The sequence below is a fragment of the Mesocricetus auratus genome, unplaced genomic scaffold, assembly GCF_017639785.1.
Source record: "Mesocricetus auratus isolate SY011 unplaced genomic scaffold, BCM_Maur_2.0 Super-Scaffold_100020, whole genome shotgun sequence".
Lineage (NCBI taxonomy): Eukaryota > Metazoa > Chordata > Mammalia > Rodentia > Cricetidae > Mesocricetus > Mesocricetus auratus.
In genome coordinates this window covers 11,036,229-11,058,362 of record NW_024429201.1, presented here as the reverse complement: position 1 = coordinate 11,058,362, position 22,134 = coordinate 11,036,229, and the positions used below count along the sequence as shown (strand labels likewise).

General features: G+C 41.1%; 1 protein-coding gene across 2 annotated transcripts in view; it reads left to right on the top strand.

Annotated features, from left to right (window-relative positions):
• The window catches only part of Elovl7 (ELOVL fatty acid elongase 7), a 72,076-nt gene that overhangs the window by 37,986 nt on the left and 11,956 nt on the right, over nt 1-22,134 (top strand). The window contains exons 2-5 of one of the 2 annotated variants that reach the window (XM_005065559.4): nt 7,747-7,878; nt 16,661-16,851; nt 20,362-20,442; nt 21,545-21,601. In XM_005065559.4, the coding sequence (XP_005065616.1) occupies nt 7,815-7,878; nt 16,661-16,851; nt 20,362-20,442; nt 21,545-21,601 (393 nt within the window). In that variant the 5' untranslated portion in view covers nt 7,747-7,814. Of the gene's footprint in view, nt 1-7,746; nt 7,879-16,660; nt 16,852-20,361; nt 20,443-21,544; nt 21,602-22,134 lie in introns of those variants that run through there. The other variant, XM_013126434.3, reaches the window with a different exon arrangement.

Genomic DNA, 22,134 nt, shown 5'->3' with positions numbered 1-22,134 from the left:
TCAGGTCTTCCCTGAGGCTGTGTGTGTGTGCATGTGTGTGCACGCACCCACGTGTGTGCATGTGTGTGGAGATGAGTCTCCCTAAGCAGCACAGACGAGCCTGGAACTTGTATCCTTGTGTCTCAGCCTCCCAAGTGCTAGGATCCCATGCATGCATCATTCACTACACCGGGTCTGGTCCTGGGCTAGATGCTAACCCTGTGAGAGTTTTATGAAAAGGGTCACTTGAGAGTCTTCCTGGAGAACATGCAGAAGGGTCTTAAACCCATCAAAAGAAATACCAGTTGGGTATGGTCCTTACTTACAATCCTGGCAATAGGGAGCTTGAGTGCGCAGGAGGAACATGGACTGAGAGTCAGCTACATAGGAAGACCTTGTTAAAAAAAAAAAAGAAGGGAAAGAGGGAGGGGTAGATGGAGAGAGAGCCCATCTTACTATTTTCAAGGAAGGTGTATGAGAATGGCTACCCCTGTCTTTAATCAGATCTTTTCTCGCTCACAATAACTGCCCTGTGTTTGGATGTCTTGTTCTGTGAGAGATCATGTTTTCTTAGGGGTTAAGTTATTTACAGTTGTTTGCTGTGTCACTTGTAGCAAATAATCTTCCATGACTCAATGGTATTTTCATTTGAAAAATAGTAAGAGACTCTATTGTGTTTTTGTTTGTTTGTCTGAATGGCAACACTTAGGATCTAGTTTTCTGTAATGCACTGAGAACTGAGGTGTAGTCATGAATTTTGTCTCACAAATGCTTGAGGCCCTCACATTTTACCCATAATGTAAGGGGCAGCTTCCTTACCCTGTAGATGTGGGTGCTGACTCAGGTGTTGCCCGCAGATCTCATTTCTCAAGCACATTCCTTTGACTCATCAGATTAATCTTGTCCAGAATCAGTGACTCCTCCTATTCCGCCCGGCTCTGATGCCTTCCACGTCTAGCTGACTTTTTTTTTTTTAACCTGAATCCTGTCATATGTTTTTATGCCTGTTTCAGATGTTGTGGGTGGTGTCCTGTCTGAGAATGATGTATATAGTGTTAAGAGGTTTCTAACCTTAACCCATCAGTAGAATTTCCCCAAACACTTACTGTATCCAAATCTCTGTCTTAAGGATTCTGAGTTTCATTCACATCCAGGAACCACTGACATAGTAGATACACAAAAGTTTCTCTGACCTACCCCTTTATGTTTACCTGGCATCTGTCATAATGCCTCCTTCCCAATCTGATTTCATTTATTTGAGTCTTTTCTCTAGCTAAAGGTTTTGGGTTTTTCTTTTTAATTTTTCATAAAACTTGTTTTTCTCCTTCCCATTGTATTTTGTTGTTCAAGAATAGACATTCCACTGGTTTCTAAGGTGTTCTGCATTATTTCCTTCTGCAGATTTTGAACTTTGTTTCTTATTAGTCCCTTGATGTAGAACATTAGGGTTTTTCTAAACTTAATTTTTGTTGATAATTTAATTTATGAGTACTGTACTTACATCATTTCCACCTCTCCCACTTTCTCCTCAGTTCCTTCCATATCTTTCTCCATTCCCTCAGACTCACGATCTCCTTCTCTTTAATTATTATTGTTACATTTTATTGGGAGTCATTCTTCATTTCAAATGCAGGCATCTGTTAGTACAAATGGTACTTTTCTCACGACTGTGACCAAATACCAGGCAACGCAATTTATGGGGGTGGTTTGTTTTGGCTCACGATAGCATACTGTCCATCATGGGTTGGTGGTAGGTGATTTCACAGTAGCAGGATCATGGGCTACCTGATTAGCTATTATGTGGGCAATCACGAAGTAAATGCACCACGTTTTCTTTCTCCATTCTTTGGTTGATGGCCATCTAGATTGTTTCCAGATTCTGGCTATTACAAATAATGCTTCTGTGAACATAGTTGAGCAAATGTCCTTGTGGTGTGATTGAACATCCTTTGGGTACATGCCCAAGAGTGATATTGCTGGGTCTTGAGGTAGATTGATTCCAAATTTTCTGACAAACCACCATTCTGATTTCCAAAATGTCTGTATAAGTTTGTACTTCTACCAGCAATGGAGTCCACATCCTCTCCAGCATAAATTGTCATCAGGGTTTTTGATCTTAGCCATTCTGACAGGTATAAGATGGTATCTCAGAGTCATTTTAATTTGCATTTCCATGATGGCTAAGGCTGTTGAGTATTTCAATTCCTTAAATGTCTTTCGGCCATTTGAGTTTCTTCTGTTGAGAATTCTGTTTAGATCTGTATCCCATTTTTAAATTGGGTTATTTGGTACTTTGGTGCCTAGTTTCTTGAGTTATTTATATGTTTTGGAGATCAACCCTCTATCAGATGTGGGGTTGGTGAAGATCTTTTCCCAACCTGTAGGCTGCCATTTTGTCTTATTGACCATATCCTTTGCCTTACAGAAGCTTCTCAGTTTCAGGAGATTGTTGCTCTCAGAGTCTGTGCTACTGGTGTTACATTTAGGAAGTAGTCTTCTATGCTCATGTGTTCAAGGCTACTTCCCACTTTCTCTTCTATCAGGTTCAGTGTAACTGGATTTATGTTGAGGTCTTGGATTCACTTGGACTTGAGTTTTGTGCTTAGGGATGGATCTGTTTGCATTCTACCAGCACCATTTGTTAAAGATGCTTTCTTTTTTCCAATGTACAATTTTGGCTTCATTGTCTAAAATCAGGTGGAGTTCAGTTGACGAGAGGGAGCAGGGGTCATATGAACAAGGGAGGCTAAGAGCATGATGGGGAAAACCACAGAGTCAGCTGATCAGAGCTATGAGGAGCTCACGAACTATGGACTGACAGCTGGGGAACCTGCATGGGACCAAACTAGGCCCTCTGAATGTGACAGTTATGTGGCATGACCTTGGGGGGGGGGACCCTGGCAGTGGGACTAGAACCTATCCCAGGTGCATAAATTGGCTTTTTGAAGCCCATTCTTTAAGGTGGGATACTTTGTTCAACTTTGATACAGGGGGAAGGGGCTTGCTTGATCCTGCCTCATCTGTGGAACAGATGGGGAGGTGAGAAACAGGGGAGGTGGGACAAGAGAAGAGGAGGGAGGGGGAACTGGGGTTGGTATGTAAAATGAAAAATTAATTTTTAAAGAAAAAAGAGAATTGCTATTTCCTACTGTTTTGTTGTGTTTCTGTCATGGTTTATCTCAAGGTACTTTTCAATTCCATCTTGATTTCCTTTGGACCTATTCATTGTTCAGGAATAGGCTGTTTTCTTTCTACATATTTGTGAATCTTCTGGTTTTCCTTCTGTTGTTGATTTCTAGGTTAGTAACATTGTGGTTGGAAAAAGAGACTTGATATGGTTTCAGTCTTCTTAAATTTCTTACACTTGTACTTGACTCATCATATGAGCTATCCTGGAGGATGTTTGTCTGAGAACAATGTGCATTGTGCTGTTGGCTACAAGCCCTTTGCTTCTTCTTTAACTTTCTGTCTGAATGATTGATGTGTTATTGAAAACCGCTGACTGGAATTCTCTTCTATTTTCTTATTGCAGTATATTTCTCCCTTTAAATGTTTTGATATCTGTTTTGTGTATTTAGATGCTGGGATGTTATTTGCATGTGTATATATTCTCTGTCCCTCCGTCTCTCTCATGCGTGGTACTGAACATGGAACCTAGGACCTCATACGTGCTGAATAAGGACTGTGCTTCACTCAGCCCTTCTTATATCTTTTTGATGAACTTGACCCCTTTATCTTTTTGACCCCTTTATAATGACTATGCCTCATGACAACTTTTACTTAAAGTCCATTTTGTCTGATATAAGAACATACTATTATTTTTCTACAGCTTAATTAGTATTTGGTGAGGGTTGTAGAAATCTGTCACAGTGAGAGTCTTTCCTGTGATGTTACAAGTTACAAGCAGTTACAAGAAGCATATGCAGGACCAAGGTATTGGGGTGGGGAGCCTTTTATTAGCAACATGCAGGGCTGGATTTCTCAGTGATTAAGAGTGCTGTTTGCTCTTACAGAGGACCCAGGTTCAATTCCCAGGACCCACATGGAAGCTTATGACTCTGTAACTTCAGTTCCAGGGGTTAAAACACTCTGTCTGGCTTCCATGCACACCAGGCACATTCTCTAGTGCATAGATACATGTAGGCACAGCACCCATACAAATAAAATAAAATAATAAAATAGCTGTAAATATATTTTATTAACATCATACTCTGACCCACTTAGCTAGCTGGCCACTCCCATTAGTGAGGAGCTTTTTAGTTTTCCAGGTTTTCTGTCTACATAACTGTCCCCTAACAATCCAGGGCCCATCAGGTGTCTGACCAATTATCCTTGCAGGTCCAGGAAGTGACATACAGTATTTCTATATGTATGACTTCATTGTCTGCAGCTCTTCTGCAATACTCTTACACCTATTGAAGGTACTCAGAGGTCTTTCTATTGCTCCAACACCACACTAGCACAAAAGGAACTCTATGAACACCCTTGACCCCTAACCACTTACCCCAACTTTCCCTGGGCAATAGTGTCTGACCCTCATACTCTGAGTTCCAGTTCATCTTACCGGTACCTCTTTGGGATCTTCACCAATTGTTTTCCTCTCTTCTCACTCCTAGCCTGAAACAGACTTGTCTGTTTTAAGAGACATAAAAGCCTCTTGTCTATGTCTTTGGTTGTTCTGTTTGACTAAACACATACAATTTTATACCTCAAAAGGTAGGATAAAGCTATTTTCTTGGCTTTCTGCTCCTCTTTTATTCCAAGGCAATGTGCATGCCCAATCTACTGAATAAATGACAAAAAACGGGAGGGAAAGTGATAAGACCAATACTGAGGAGAAATATTAATACTGAGAGCAAACTTGGCAAGTTAGGTATAATGGGCACAGATTTTTGCTAGTGTATGTGCAGGCTACAAGTATACAAAACATACCGCAGCACATGTGCTTTTCTGGTAATTAATCAATTTGAACATTTGAAATATTTTTTCACAGAGTCTATCCTATTCTTTCTGGATTAATTTGCTTTTAGCTGAAATTTATAATAGATTGTAAAGACAAAATGATTTAAACATTTGGTGAAATATATTACTCTAGGTGATAGGCATTCTAATAAATATTGGCATAGCCTTAAAGACTAGAGGGTTAGTTCTTTAGGATTGTTCCCAACTTACAAATCAAAGATGGAACGTGTCAGTGCTAAGCTCATCCATCCATCCCCAAGCTCAGTCCCACTCTCTCTACCTTCACTCCACAGATAGAGGTATGACCCAGCTTGGTTCATTAATTTAAAAAATTATTAACTTTGTATGGATTTGAATTTGGGAGTAGACGAAAATGTCTTCCCATGAAGCCAATTAATTAAATTTCTGAAAAAAATTGAAGTTAGTTTGTAAGGAAAACTCATTATTTGGAATAACTATCCACTAAGACAAGTGTGTGTCTGCCAAGTGCATACTCCGAGGCAAGCTACTGTGGTCTGGTGATGGCATGCTAGATGGTGATATGGATAATTACTTTAACCCTTGGACATTTTCTGCCCACTGGGGGACATTTGATAATTGCTATCCACGTGTTTGGTTGTCTCGACCATAAAGCAGGGGTGCCTGGTGTCTAGCAGATAGATTGTCAAAGCAGGTTGTCTCACAAAGTTCACAATGCTCAGGGTAGGTCTCTATGATTAAGAAGTGTTTGACCTAAATGTCAGTACTGTCAAGTTGGAGAAATCCCACTTTAAATGTGTCAGGACCTGTTATAGGTACCACACAAACTCGGATCTTCCCAAATCTTTAGGAAGGAACACACTGAAGCCTCCCAGATCTTTTCTGTGTAGAATTCTTCAGAGTTTTGTTTCTGCTGAAGCTCATTCCAGCCAACAGTAGAACACACACACACCACACAGATTAACATCTGGGTGGAAAGTTCCCTGAAAGCCATCCACAGGCTCTCCCTTGCCAAGACAGTGGGGGCGGAGACTCCTTCCGAATCCAGACTGGGACTGTTGCAAGGCCCTCACCTGGAAGTGGGAAGGCTTTCCCACCCACTGCCCAGTGCTGACTGCTGCTGCCTCCTGACCCTTTCTCAGCAGCCCGGCCTGGCTACCCTTGTGTTTGTATTCTCCACACCCTCCAGCCCTCTGTGCTGGTAGCACTGTTTTCATTTCCTCACTTGTGACAGCTGACTTGTTAGTCTCTTTTGGCTTCTGAAACTTTAAGTCTTAGGAGGAGGGCCTTTCCTGTGGCAAAGTCACACAGCTTCAGGGTTGTCGCTCAGAGTTTCCAACCATTTGGAGTTAGAGCCTGTCTGATAATGTTGGATCCAGGGAGGTTTGTGTTGCAGGTGTTTTGTTTCCTGATGCCTATCTAACTGTAGCATGCCATTTGTTGAGTGACTGTCAGTAATTTAATGCCCACTGATTTGAGATGCCACTGATATCAGCATGATACATGCCTTGTTTTATGTCTGTAGTCATACAAATGAAAAAAAAAACCTTTGTTTTATAATGCCAGGGAAAGTCAACTTTTCCCTCAGTAAACTTAGAAGATTTCTTTTCTTAGAATAACAAAACACGCATTGTGCAAAATTTCCCTTTTCAACCAATTTTAATAGCGTTGAGCACATTTGCATTGTTGTATGACTCGCCTCTAGAACATCTCCAATCTTCTTGCCATGTGGCTTTGATTCATTCCTCTATTAGTTCGTGAGACACCTGCCATTTGTAAGTTGTACCTTATTTTCAGAGACCTTAAAGTGTGTGTGGAGGGGGGGAGCATATCTCTCATGATTACTGACATAAACTTTTAAATTCTCAAATGTATTGGACATATTTCTGGGTGTTCCATTAATTTGTCTCTGTGCCAATGCCTTAGTGTGTGAGTAACTGGGGATGGAATGGGTCTTTTAATGCATGGCAGGGCTGGCTCTCTTCCTCAGAGGGGTTCTCTTTTCTATACCACTTGCCATAGCAGAGCAATTTCCCATGATTCTTCTTGGTCTCCCTCCCCTCTTCCTGCTATTTTTAAATCAGTAGGTGGCATTTTAATGGTTAGTAAAATACTGTAGGAATACTGGGAGCCCCCGTATTTTAAAAGCTTAAGAGACTGGAGAGCTGGCTCAGTGGTTGAGAGTGTACTGCATTTGTAGACACCTGAGTTCAGTTCCTAGCACCCATGTCATGTGGCACATTACTGCCTGTAACTCCAGCTGCAAGGGATTCAACACCTCTGTGTCCATTGAGACTCATACAGAGACGGTACATGCATGCACACACACACACATACAAATATTCACACACACGTACATATAATTAAAAATAATAAGAGATACTTTAAAAAATTCGCACAAAGAAGACTTTATTGGGCCTGACGGTGGCTCCAAGACCTGGGCCAGCAAACATCTCTGAAAGTCGGGGTCTCTTCTTCCCATTCTGGACACTCTCTGCAGCCTTGCCATGGTGATACTGCCTATCCTCGGCCTGCGTTTTCTTCATAAACTCTTACGTTCCTGTAGGAGTTCCTAGAATCACATCTTCCTTTTGTATCATATTCATGAAACTTATCATATCCGTGGAACTCTCGCCTTCTTCAGGGAGGCTACAGTCACTCAAGAAGACTGGAAAATCTCAAGTGTTTGTGACTGCATCAGCATGTTCTCCAGTTCACTAATGCATCTTCCCTTCAGTAAGGATTTGTTGCCCTGCCAGTTCCTATTAAAGTTTTAGCATTTTAAATATTGTATTACTAAAAGCTTATTTTTATTTGCATTTATAGATCTCAAGCTCATTTCTGCCTTGTTTCACTGAAGAATCTACTAAAAGGGCCAGCTAACCTTGTAGAAAATGGCGTTCAGCGATCTTACATCAAGGACTGTGCGTTTTTACGATAATTGGATCAAAGATGCTGGTGAGTAATGAGATTTCCTAATTGAAGTTCATCTCTCCTTTTTATGTCAAATCCCCACGTTAATAAGATTTCTTTGGAATAAAATAAGAGACTTGACAACTTCATACTCCTTTATTATTAATTAACCAAGAAGTGATGTCCAGGGTTTTATCATAGCTAAAGCTACATACATGTTCATGATGAGGTTCATAATATTGAAAACACCCAGAATATCTGCAGGAGAGAGCTAGGTGATATGTGATGCCACATCTTAGCCCAGTAGTCCTTGGAAATGGTTTTGGAGGGTTACTACTCTAGTATTCTGCAGGGAAATCAGACGCTGCCGACAGAAGTTCAGTCCATACTTGTTTTTGAATGAAAGAACTGCTCTTGTTTCCTGAGAGGTAGTGCAGAAAGTGCAGGGAGTAATAAAAAAATGGCCATTTGGAGCATTCATTGTCACTGTAGTTTAAAATATGCAAACAGAATCCATGCACGGAGCATTGAGTGTGTTCCTTCTGTGGAAAGTTGGGCCACTCATCGGTGGTGAGTGGTGGTTTGGATGGTAGTGGATATGCTGCTGGGTAGTGAATTGAGGTCAGGGTCATGAGTTTGTAGCTGCTGAGTGTATGCTCTACAAATGAGCTACACCCAGTCTCATGAGGAACTGTTCTTTATTCATCTATCAGCAGGTTTTCAAACCCCAGCCAATGCAGCATTGTTTTAAAAACTATTAAAGTCCTAAAAATAAAACAAAGGTACAAAAGTTTCTAAGATAAAAAGAATCAGGATGCCTTAGAACTTAGATAGACCTGAGATAACATCCAACCTAATATCTCATTTTAGAGCTGAAGAAATTGAAACCCAGAGATGTAATCTTCTCAAAGTCACTGAGTTGATACAGAAAGAGAAAAAAATAACCCTAGAACTGATGTTTTCTAATTATGATTAGTTTTCTGGTATTTCATTGTTTTGTAGTTACTAAGTTATACATAGTAACTACTAAAATCACTTTGGAGTGACTCACTCATTGACTAGAAACTACAAGTTCATCATACACCTATCACAGGTGAAACTGCATCCTAGTTTACAGTGATTTCAGCAAAGACACTGTTTCATGGGCAGCATTGTTCTCCTCCAGGCTGCTAAAGGACAATGTTACTTCTCTTAAGTTTTCTAATAATTTTGTCCCTTAAGAATTCCAAGGACAAATAAGTTCTACTTTGTTAGGCCTAATAGAATAGCTGTTTCTCTATTTTCTTATCTTTTTCCTGAAAGATTCAACTTATTTGGTTCAGAAAATGTAGCAGTTCCTTTTTCTGATGACTTATAGCGATTGCTACAAAGTCAATGTTTAATGTAAATATTCATTTTACATTTGCATATCAAAGGAGAGATGTACATTGCTTATTCAAGTCTCACTATTTGAACTTGGAACCCAAGTAGATCTAGGTGTAATTTAAAAAGTTATTGCATGCATGTATGTGCCACAGTGCATGTGTGGACGTCAGGGGACGGCTCCATACACATTTATGTGGCTTCTAGGAATGGAACTTGGGTCATTGGACTTGCACAGCCAACACCTCACCTACTGAGCAATCTCACCAGCCCTGGGGACAGTTTTCTAGAATAGAGTTATTTGCAAGAATGAATTTGCAGAATCCAAGTCTGATTCTTCATTATCCTCAATGCAAAGACCTAGAAATTCAGCTGATCCTTTTCTTAACTCAAGAGACAAGTAGACTCAGATGGTGGAGACTAACCATGTGGCCCTAGAAGTACAAAGTATTTTAATATAAACTATGTCAGAATGTTGCTTCCATATCTATCTGCAGACCAACTCTTCACTTTATGTTAGAAGTACTTCTATCAAAAAAGGGAGTGCTACTAGGTCAGAAAAAGGATCATAGGTTGTTAAAAATGAGGACTGGGGAGAGTCCATGCAAATGGAACAGGCAAGACCAGAGGGGAGAGAGGCACCGAGAAGGCAAATCTCACACTTCAGACTCTAATACTCACTTGAAGTCTTAGGAGAGGAAAGGCTATGGGTGTGGAGAGCTAAGAACTGGGTGACCTTGGACAAACTATGTTATTTTCTTTTTGTGAGTAAAACGAAGGTGAGAATAGGACCTGTCAGCTCCTGCATAAGATGTGTGAAAGTGCTGGGCAAGTATCCTGACACAAATAGACTGAGATGTTATAAATTACGTTAGATACTTTTAAGGTAACAAATCACTTGAGGTTTTTTGTTTGTTTTGTTTTGTTTTTTCCTTGTTAAGGTCTAGCAGAGTTAAAAGGATTTGTATTCAGATTTACAACTTTGTAAAAAGGCTGCCCAGTACAGCAGGAGAGTTCTTGTATTTAGTGTGGTATTGATCTGGAGTGGCATTACTTTTGCTTTTCATACCCTGAATACACAATCAAGAGCCAAGAATTTCAAGTGTAGTCTTGGCTTTGTCCCTAATCCTGTGTGGTCTTGGGAAAACCTACTGTTACTAGTTTTCTGTTCATTGGAGAAATAGTGGTCATGCATAGTTATTTCAAGTGGAAAATTCCACGACCACAAAATCTTTAGGTAGCTTACTATGTGAGGTAGAAGAGAGTTTATTACAATTCTTTGATATGGAATATTAGATTTTAAAATCATACTATGGTAGCATTTTGATCTCAGGAGAAATGAAAAAGCAGCCCTTTGTATGTTTGGATAGTCCTACTTGTTTTCAGATAATGTGAGCTTGCTTTGCAAGAAGGTTGAAGATGGGTAGGTCTGCTGCCTGTTTAGACTCTTGGTATATCAGAAAGTGCATGGAACCGGGAAGGATGAGTTGGGGGAAGAATAGAGGAGAGCAGGATGAGAGATACCATAATAGAGGGAGTCATTCTAGGTTCGAGGGGGCGATCTGGCACTAATGAGCTCTCCAGAGACCCACAAGGATGACACCAACTGGCAAACTAAGCAGTAGTGGAGAGACTACTTTAAATGCCCCTCTCTGATAATGATTTTGATGACTATCTTACATACCATCCTAGAACCTCCATCCAGTGACAGACAGAAGCAGAGGCAGACACCCACAGCTAAACACTGAACTGAACTCCTGGAACCCAGTGACAGAGAGGGAGGAGTGATGAGCAAAGGGGTTAAGACTGAGCTGGTGAAACCCAGAGAAAGAGCTGGGAGATCTGGAACTCCAGACTGATGACTGAGAGGCCAGCATGGGACTGATACAGCCCTCCTGAATGTGGGTATCAGTGAGGAGATTTAGGCAATCTATGGGACTTTGGGTAGTAGATCAGTATTTATCCCTGGCACACAAAAGGACTTTGGGTGCCCATCCCACAATGAGGGATGCTCTCTCAATCTGAACACTTGTGGGAGGGCCTGGGCCCTCCCTGGAATGAAATGACAGACTCTAGAGATCCCCCCATGGAGGGCCTTACCCTCCCTGGGGAATGGAGTGGGGATTGGGCGGGGGGGGGGTCTGGTGGGGGGAGTGGGCGTGGAGAGGAGGGAGAGGGAGCTAGGGTTGACATGGGAAGCAAGCTTGTTTCTAATTTAAATATATAATAAAAAAGTGTCAAAAAAAAGAAAGTGCATGGGAACAAGTCTCCCTTCCCTTTCCCTTCCCTTCCCTTTCCTTCTCTTCCCCTTCCCTTCCCCTCCTCTCCCCTCCCCTCCCTTTCCCTTCCCTTCCCTTCCCTTCCCTTCCCTTCCCTTCCCTTCCCGTTTCTTCATTCTGCTGGTACTTAGAATTTTAAAATGTGTCCTCTTTGATGTAGTACATGATGCTGAAGAACACGTCTCATAAATAGTTGATGGAAAGGCTCCTTAATATTCTGTATATCCAGCATTGTACTTTCCCTGTACCCCCTTTCTCTCTGGGGAACTCTTAGAAAATAATTACTAAGCTTGTGGTAATTCAGCACTGTGGTGGGCTCTAGGGTATAGCCAACCACACAGCCTGCTTTCCCAGACTTTGCTTTCATCTTGACTCTTCTCGGGACACTTACATCAGCTCTGATGCCAAGTACATGATACACAGGACCGTCGCTCCCTCCTTAGCCTCTGTCCGTGAGGAAAACTGGGAGACTTGCCCCTGACTGAATCCTTAGAATTAACCTCAAAGGTAATTGTGCCGTCTATACAGACTGTGTCAAGTTGTTATCCCCAGTGCACCCCCAGGCACGTCAAAGGAAAATCCTGCTCTTCCCACGGAAGTGGACTGACTCCCTGGAAGGTAGACTACAGCTGAGAGAGGCAGGAGACAAGGAATAGCCAGGACCCTAAACGTCATGCTAAGACTGTGAGTTTTCTGTGATCAGTGAGAGAGAGCTCACTAAGAGAATGATCTAAGCAGAACTCTACTTTCAGAAAGTGAGTTTGGCAACTGTATGGATGACGAACGTCAGTTTAGATTGAGAGGCAAGAAAGGATTGTCACAGAGCCTACTGCGGGACCTTGCAGCCTTGCAAATGGTGCAAGGAAACTTGATCACACACCAGAATCCCGTCTCAATGTGGATAGTTCACCGTGGTCATCTCAACAGCTCTGAAAAAGCTTGCCTGTTTACTCATTATAGTTGTATATGCTACAAAGTGATATTGTATGATTCCACATGTATACATTGTGGAATGATTAAATAAGCTAGTTAACATACCCACCTGATGAGAACATTGGAGGCATCCTGTGTTAGGAATCTCAACTATATAGTGTACTACTATTATTATATAATGCATATTATGTATTATTATTGCATTGTTATATATAGTAATACAATATATTATAATACTTACTATTTTAATATCTCAATATGTTATATTATATTATATGATATAAATGCTATATATAGTATTATAGTACTATGTGCCCCTGTAATAGATCTCAAAAAAGTTATTCTGCTGGCAGGTGCATCTCTGTGAGTTCAAAGCTAGCCTGGTCTACAAAGCAAGTTCCAGGACAGGCTCCAAAGCTACACAGAGAAACCCTGTCTCAAAAAAACAAAAATAAGTAAATGTTATTCTGCCTAAGTTAATATTGTACCCTTTGCCCAATATATCTCTCTCTCTCCCTGTTGTCTATCCAGATTCTTAACTACCTTTATTTCATGTATGAGGCTGTTTATTGCTATCTGAATCTGGCTTATTTCAATTAGCATAACAATGTCTCGTCCTGTTTATCAAAAGGGTGCAGAGGGTGTGGTTTCCTTCTTCTGAGAGATCAAATGGTGTCTCACACTGTTACCTTTATTCCTCTGATGAGACACCATTGGGCAGATCCACACCTTGGCTACTGTGAATAACACTGCAGTGGGTCTGATGGCTGTACCCTCAACAGTTTCCAGAAATGAGATTGCTGGGCTTACGGTGATTCTACAACCAGGTTTTAATGGGATGGGTCTCCATGTGGTTTTCCTAGTGGCTGTACTCATTTAGAGTCTCATCATGAGTGCGCAGGATTCCTCTTCCTCCAAGTTTCCAGCTGCACTCATGATCTTTTGTTTGTTTGATGATGCAGCCCTACAAAGTGGTAGGTGATGTCATATTCTGGTATTGATTTGTATTATCCCAATCATTAATGATATTGCACATTTATTCTTCTCTTTGTTGACCAGTGTCTTTTCTTTTGAGAAATTAAGTCCTTTGCTATTTTTTTTAATGGCTGAATTTTATGAGCATACATGTCTGGTACCTACCCCTTAGGATTCTAAGTCAGTTGGACTAAGGTGTTTTTTTATTTGTTTGTTTTTGGTTATTGGACTTTTAAATGCTGCCGAGCTGATTCAGCTATGATTATGAATTTGAGATCTATTGCGATGACAATAGCAAGCTTATTGAGTACTTAAGTCTTTGCAAACTCCTCACCCAGTCCTCTATGAAATACTTGTTGTTTTGTGCCCAATTCCAAGATGAGAAAACCACACACGGTAAGGTTAAATCAGTTAACTAAGGCTGCATAAAGGACCAGAGGAAAGGACAGGGTCACAACACTGTCTGCTTCTAGAATTTAGTCCTAATACAATTTTTAAAGCCCAGTCTAAAAAAGGGTGAATAAGGAGATAATTCAGTGAGTAAATTGTGTGTCATGGGACCATAAAGACCTAAATTCAATCCTGATGCCCAAGTAAAAAACTTGGACTGGTGTCCCATGCTTGGGATCCCAGCTCTGGGAAACAGGGACAGGGGCTCCCAGGTACTTGCAGGCTAGCCAGCCTAGCCAAATCGCAGAAAATAAAAAAACAAGTAGCTCATTTCTCATAAATGACCCCAAGGTTGACCTCTGAACTCTTCACACAAATGCATGTTCCTTTGCACGCACAAACATACATTAAAATTTGTGTGCTGTTACCTTTTTTGAAAATAACATAGAATGAAATAAACAAGCTTTTCCCACAATAACTTTTTATTTGTAGAACTTGAAAGTCTACAGGATTTCAAGAAAGGTCTGTGCTGAAAAAGTTAAATCACAGGAAGAAAGGATTTATTTGGAAATTATTTTCTTGGTCTTCCCGAGTTAGCCTGGCATGCTTTTCTTGGCTTGTTTTCTTTCTGTTGCTAACAGATGAGGAACAGGAGGATGATGTCATTTGATTTTTCTTCCCCTGCCAAGTCAGTGAAAGAAGAAAACAAAAGATACCTCTGGTCGGGAAGTGCCTTCACTAGCACTTAAAACATTCTTGTTTGTAAATCGTATTTGGAGGTGACTAACAACAGAAATGGTTTCAGTTGCCTATGACGAAGAAACCAGAAGTCTCTCATATCGTAGTCAAGCTGTTAGAAGTGACTGAAGCCTTCAAGGATGTTTCCTTTAGTGCTGATTTCATTAGTCTTTGTTTTTTTACGAATAAAAGCTAGACATATTAATACAAGAATAAAAGCTAGACATTGACGCTATGACATTCATATATTAAGGTTTACATTGACCAGCAGGGGAAGAAATTCATTTAAAGCTGATTAGTTCTAATTCCGTGCCTTGGTTCCCAGTTCTATAAACAAACCTTATTTACTGAAACTACCCTTTGTGGTGTTCAGGTCCACACTGTGATTGCCAGTGATGGCCAGAAATCCTGTCATAGGAAACTTGCCATTGATACAAGGCTGGAGAAGAACTTACCAGAGCTGTTGATGGTGGTGAGCTGCTTTGTGAGTGCTGGGAATTGAACCTGGGTCCTCTGAAAGAACAGTCAGATAAGAAGGTGGTCAAATTCTAAACATCTGGCATTGGTTTTGTCGGCTTGCTTTGCTCCTCTGAGACGTTGGCATCTGCTGGCGTTCTTTGAGGGAGGCCCACTTGAAGACAGGATAAGTCATCTTTGCTAGTTACAGCCGCAGACATTCAGCTGTTGCATAGAACATCTCCAGCACTAAAAGTGAATGAGTGGACAGTCACGGAGTTGTAGTGAAGAAGTTTGGGATGAGACGTCAGATCTATGGGGATGCTAAGGTTTGCTGGTAGCTGGCTTTCTGGTTACTCGTTTAGATGAACAGGGATGTGTGCTCTAGGTCCTCTTTCACAGTGATGAAGGGGCTGCTGCATCTGAGCTGAGTCACATGCTCCTGGAAGCTGCCCATGGTTATTTTCCTCCATACCACTCTGGCTTCATGAGGTCACTTGGTCAAATTACACCCCAAGTGCTTGAAATTATAGAATGAATCACAGTTTGTTTTTAATTGCAATTTTTAAATGCCGCAATCCTGATCGCCTGAAGCCAGCAAGAACTTGGTGAACTGATGTTTATGTGGTTGTAAGGTTATTACCTATTTCAAAATATCAGATTTACTGGCTCACACTTCGGACACCTAGGGCCAAATTCTAGACAGTTAGGTACTGATGTGGTCCCTTTAAGTTTTGTGGTTCTATGATATACTATCTGAGGAAGTATGTCAGTTTTCTTAGGAAACCAAGAGAATGAACAGGCAGCAAATACAAACACATTTTTAAATGTAAAAGACTATCTGAATGGAAAAACATTTTCAAGATGAAGGTCTCATTTATCCCAAGCTGGCCTTGAACTCCTGATCTCTTGCCTCCACCTCCTGAGGGCTGTCATTACAGGGGTTTACCACCATGCCCATGCAGGATGGAAGTTCTCTGAATGTTGATAGTGATCATGGGTAGTGGGACAGCTCCTCCAGATTTGCCTCCACCCACAGCTTAGATCTTGGAGAAATTATGGATCTGAGACCAGGGTGTCAGTAGTTTGGGGCTCTGCCAAGGGCTCTCCTAGGAAGCTGTTGCCTTGCTTTGTGTCATTATGTGGCAGAAAGGCAGGAGAAGAGCTTCCTAGGGAGCCTTCTATGACACTAACTCTATTGGTGAAAGCTCTTTCTTCAAAAACATTAGGGGCTATGAGTTCGACACATAGATTTTTAATTTTTTTTATTTTTTGAGATTGCCCTCAAACTTGATGTGTATCTGTGGGTGACTTTGAACTTCTGATTCTCCTGTCTCCATTTCCCAAGTGCTGGGATTATATGTGTGCATTATCACCCCAGGGCTAACACACAGATCCACAGAGGATGCAGTGTTCAATCCATGACACAGTTCCTCCAGAGGGGCTCTCCAGAGACACCCCTTCAGGCTCTGGTGACAAACACCTCTTGCCCTTTGAGATTTAAAGGTGATGACACCCTCACTGTTCCCAGGGATTCCTCTTGTCCCTCTTTCTAAGGATGCTTGTGGTGGTTTAGTGGTGTGTGGTCAGCACTGGATACAGGCTGCTGTGCTATCTGTGGGTTAAGTGGATGCGCACTGACCATTGTTATCTTTCTCTTAGATCCGCACTGACCATTGTTGTCTTTCTCTTAGATCCGAGAGTAGAAGACTGGCTCCTCATGTCCTCACCTCTGCCACAAACCATCATCCTGGGGCTCTATGTCTATTTTGTCACATCTCTGGGACCAAAGTTCATGGAGAATCGGAAGCCCTTTGAACTCAGGAAAACGATGATAACGTACAATTTTTTCATAGTACTGTTTTCTGTGTATATGTGTTATGAGGCAAGTGTCTTCAGTATTCCTAATGGGAAAAGTTTGCCTGAGTCTTTTGTGTATATGTCAGTATGTTTTTGTTATGACTATGGGGCACTCCCCTTTTTTATTTATAATCATTACATTTAGAAACTAAGCAGGTGTTTATAACAACAGAAACACCAAAATTGTCATGTCTATATAAAACAAAAACCCAAGGATCTCAGGACAGTTTCCATCATGGATAGTGAGGAAACTCATGATCAGAGAAAATAATTAATGAACTCAGAGTGATAGCTGGCAAGAGGAGGGCTAGTCCTGGAATTCAGGTCCTGCTGACTCCAGAACTGGTCTAGTCTTTGTAACAATCTGTTCCACCACAGTGGGAACGTGTGGTTGCTCTGTGCTATGAAAGGCTATAGTGGCCAACTGTTTAGTTAGGATTTAGAGGCTTTGAGGCAAAAGAGAACATGGACTCACATGGAGTCGTAGGACATAAAGCCCTGTCCCTTGTTGTAAGAGAAATAGCAATCTTCCAGAACTCAGGACAGGTTGTGGATTTGCTCCCTGCCCCTCTGCTAGTCACATGTCTCAGCTGACCTCACAAACCTGCAAACCTGCTTTCCTGGGTTTTTGTGTGTGTGTGTGTGTGTGTGTGTGTGTGTGTGTGTGTGTGTGTGTGTGTGTATTTACAACCCTGTCTGTCTCTCCTGTTTATTTTCTTTCCAGCATACCTTGTGCTTGCTCATACTTGGGAGTCTATGAGGAGCTTTGCTGACCTCACTGGCCTCCGTAACAGCAACCTCATTGCTGCTACAAATGACCCGACAGATCACCTAAGTCTTTGCTCACCTTTTCTCCACTGGCCACTCTCAAGTCTAGTTTCATTCTGTTGCTTGTCAACTTCTCTGTTTCTACCTCTTTTACCCACAGGCCACTACTCCTTTCCTGTGCACTCTAGACTATGAACAGGCTACTCACATGTTCTCAGAGAGAGAGAGAGAATGTACATTCGAGAGAGGCTAAGAACATTCTGGGAAGCTAGGAGCCCAGGCAGCCTCATTTTCACCATGCTGCTTTTTCTCTAGGCCTCAGGTCTCTTATGTTGTGATGACAGGATTGAACTAGTTTTTCTCTTGGGTCCCAGAATGTTCTAGTATTCTCAGATTCTGTGTTTGACAGTGCCACTGTTTGTGATGACCCCACATTGTTTTTCTCAGGCTTGAAAAGAATCCAGTAGTAACCAGTCACTTTTGGTTCCTGCTTTGTCAATTACAACATAGAAGAAGGTTAAAAAAATATCAGAATTCGAGAGCTTTTATCTTCACTAATACTTAAGTTTTAGGAGTTACTGCCTGCTGGATATAAACCATTAACTTTTTCTTTACTAGCCTAGAATAGAGGTGTAACTGTCAAAACTGTCACAGGCTAGTGATATGTCCTTAAACTGAGTGTCAGGAAAATGTTGCATCCACGCTGAGCACAGACTTTTAACTTTAACCAGGATGTGTGCTCTCTGTTGACAACAGCATAACAGAGGCCCAGTGTACCATGTGGAGCAAGATTTTGTCAGGTTTTCAGAGTAAATGCCTCTTCCAGGCATGCTTAGCCAAATATGAGCAAGGAGAAAGAGAACCATGCCATACTGAAGAAATCCAGCTGTCTTCTTGTGATTGAGTGTGCTAGAAACCTGGGAACAGTAAGACTCTAGTGAGGAAGGGAGCAGGTGGGAGCCACGGAGGGCCAAGACACATAGCCTCTCTCATTTACTGTAGCTCCTGTTAGTGGTAGGATACCAGGGAGAGCTAGTCATCTACTTTAAGTAAATAGGTCCTGGAATGAGGGCAGTGGCTCTCAACCTTCCTAATGCTGCAACCTTTAATATAGTTCCTCATGTCGAGGTGACCTCAACCATAAATTATTTCCTTGCTACTTTGTAACTGTAATTATCCGATATGAAACTCTTGTGAAAAGGCCATTTGACCCCCTAAAGGGGCCAGGACCCACAGGTTGAGAACCGCTGGGATAGAGTATGACTTCTTTCAGTTGAAAAGAGTCTAAGCACAGCAGAGATGCATTGTTCACTGACTTAAGGGTGTTGAGAGACAGAATTCACTCTTTCTGCCACATCCCTCTGTTAATTTGAAAAGATCTGTTGACTTGATTTTTAAGGCATTTTTAAAACCACAAATTGCATATCCTATGCTTTTCTGAGTCTAAATGTTCAAGATCTCATTTCCAGAGCTTATGTTATCTTAAACTGCAGGGTAAGTGCGAGTACAGAGAAGGGGAGTTATTTGCCGAATTTGTTCTTTCCACTTTCCCCTCCTTTTGCATATTAAAATGTCATCTTGGCTGATTTCTGATGGTAACACCTGTTACCATAGCCCTTAGAGTCAGAGTCCTAAGTTTGAAGCCAGTCTGGGCTACATAGCAAAACCCAGTCTCAAACACTAAACATACCCAGGATTCAGGTAAGCCTTTAAGTGTGTGTTTTTATATTGAGAAGTTATCATTTTAGCTAAAATAATGATGATACTATAAACATAAAATAAGCTTCAGAAGCCAAAAGTATCACAAACCTCATAGTGAGAGAGATGTTGACAGATGCTGCCAGTTGCAGAGTTAAAAAAACAAACAAACAACAACAAAAAAAAACACTTGAGAAAAAAAAAGAAAATTTTTTGCTCTAACCCAGGTCAACTCAACCATTTGCATTAATTAAAATCAAGTACTTGGCTTTCATTTGTAGCTACTGTTTCAAAAGCTCTTCCTACCAACAAACTAAAAGAATGTCAATATGATCTTTGAATTACAATTCAGACTTATCAACAATAGGCTTTTATTTTTAACACCAGTAGAAGGTCATTTTGTGGGTGTGTTGGAATGACCATCTGCCAGATTATACTCCAGTTAGTAACAAGCACATTGTCTCCCCTTATTTATCTTGTGAATTCAAAGTGCAGCTGGTATCAGACCTGTGTACGGTCAGTTTTTGTGTTAAAGGAGGAGAGAGTACCAGAGCTAGGCACTGCCAGTTTGTGGTGTACTTGCCAACCATGGATAGGAAAAGCATAGTGGCCATGGTCACCCTTTTGGCATATGGCCAGGTTTCTGTTTGTTTAACACTTACTGATTAATTGGGAAGATTTGAAACGTCCAGAAAAAACAGAATCAGAACGAGGTGCTCCTTCTTTAAAAGTACACAAGCACATACAGGTAGTAGACGTAGACAGTATTTGCTAATAAAGCAAACTAGTCCCTGGGTTTTGTCCTTCACTGTTTTAAAGGAATCCTCCCGAGAAATGGATACATTAGTCAGACTGCAGTTCATATAAACAGCCTGTGCATTTGTGGCTTTGAGAGTGCCAGATGCCAAGCTTCTCCCTGAAGGGTATCTAGTTTGTCCTGGTTTTCGCTGCCCCTTCCCCTGCACTGCCTGCTTACTCAGCTGGTCATGCAACAAGGTGTAGTCAAAACCGCCTTTGTTGTGGCTGCTAGCAAGTTTCTTCCTCTTTAATATGCATATTTCTCTTCCAGTTTGTGATGTCTGGCTGGGGTACAGGTTATTCGTTTCGATGTGACATTGTTGACTATTCTCAGTCACCAAGAGCGATGCGGGTAAGTTCTTCTTTGGGAAAAATCTCTAGTTCAAAATCATTGTGAAAATCCCTTGGACTCTGCAATATGGGATATGAATTCAGAATGAGTGAATGAGTCTATTATCAGATTATATAAACTGGGAAAAAAACTAAAATTGTAAGAAAGAACTAAAGGAAGTCTGGTGTATAAATTCCACAAAATGACAGTGCTGTCTAAATTTCTTGTTTTTGTTTTTTTTTTTTTTTCAAAACTTACCTGACTTCTGAAAGTTGAGAAATAGAATTTACATAAGATCTAGTAATTCCACTATTACTAAAGCAGTTGAAGTCAGGGACTCAAACGGACATCTGTATACACATGACCACAGCACCTTTATTCACGATGGCCAAAATATAGAAGAAATCTAAGTGCCCATGAATAGTTAATGGCTAAACAAAATGTCTCACATGTGGGCACGCGTGCACATGCACACACACACACACACAGGCACATGCACACACAGACACATACACACACAGACACACATATAAACATGCACATAGATACAACACATATACACACAGATGCAACACACAGACACACACACACACACACACAGACACACATACACATGCACATAGACACACACATAGAAACACACACACACACACACACACACACACACACACACACACACACACACACACACGCATGCCCAGGAAAAGAATAGAATATTACTCAGCCTGTAAAAGCTACAACTTGTATGAATCTGAGGACATTATGCTAATATATTCCAGTCACAAAAGGACAAATACTATACGACCCCCCTTATATGAGGTACCTGAAATAGTCAAACGCACAGGACAGAGGGTAGAGTGATGGCTGGGCTGGAAAGAAGAGGGAAATGGGGAAATATTTTTGAATGAGTGTGGTTTCCCCTTTTCAACATGAAGGAGTTCTCTGGATGGACATGTAATGGTTGTAGAGGGATGGGAATGAAATCAAGGCCACCAGACTATACCTGAAAAATTGCCTAGGATGGTAAATTTTGTTACGTGCTTCTAAAACTATTTTTTAAAGTAAATGTTTCTTCCGTATAAAATACTGAATAAATAAATCTTATCTTTCTATATTCCCACAGATGGTGCACACCTGCTGGCTTTATTACTTCTCCAAATTTATTGAGCTGTTAGACACTGTGAGTATGTGGCCCACACATTTAGCAACTGTTTTAATGTCTCACTGCAGCAATAAACTGCAGGCATAGTTGTCACATACCTTCGCTTATCTCTCCTCCCTTACTTTGCCTATCGTTATCCCTTTTTCCTTGAATTGTCTGTGGTTCAAAAGCTTACTTTCCAGCATTTCACAACCTCTAGCTGCATTTTTAAAAACATGTGTGGGTTTACATATATATATATATATACATATATATATGCGTGTGTGTGTGTGTGTGTGTGTGTATGGTTATGATAAACAGGTTAACTGCCCCTTACTAAGACTGTGCACCTTGGTGTAGGTGATGACAGTTCTTTCTGAAGCACTTCACAAAGCAAAGAGTAGAGACCTCATTACCTTATACCAAGACACAGTGTCAGCCATACTCTGTAAGACACGCAAACACCACAATTCATAAACTCATAGCAAAACGTGATATTATCCATGGGGTGCCAGTAATTTGAGGACCACAAACACTTTCTCCAGCTGCTGTTATGGAACCTGAGCTTCCTG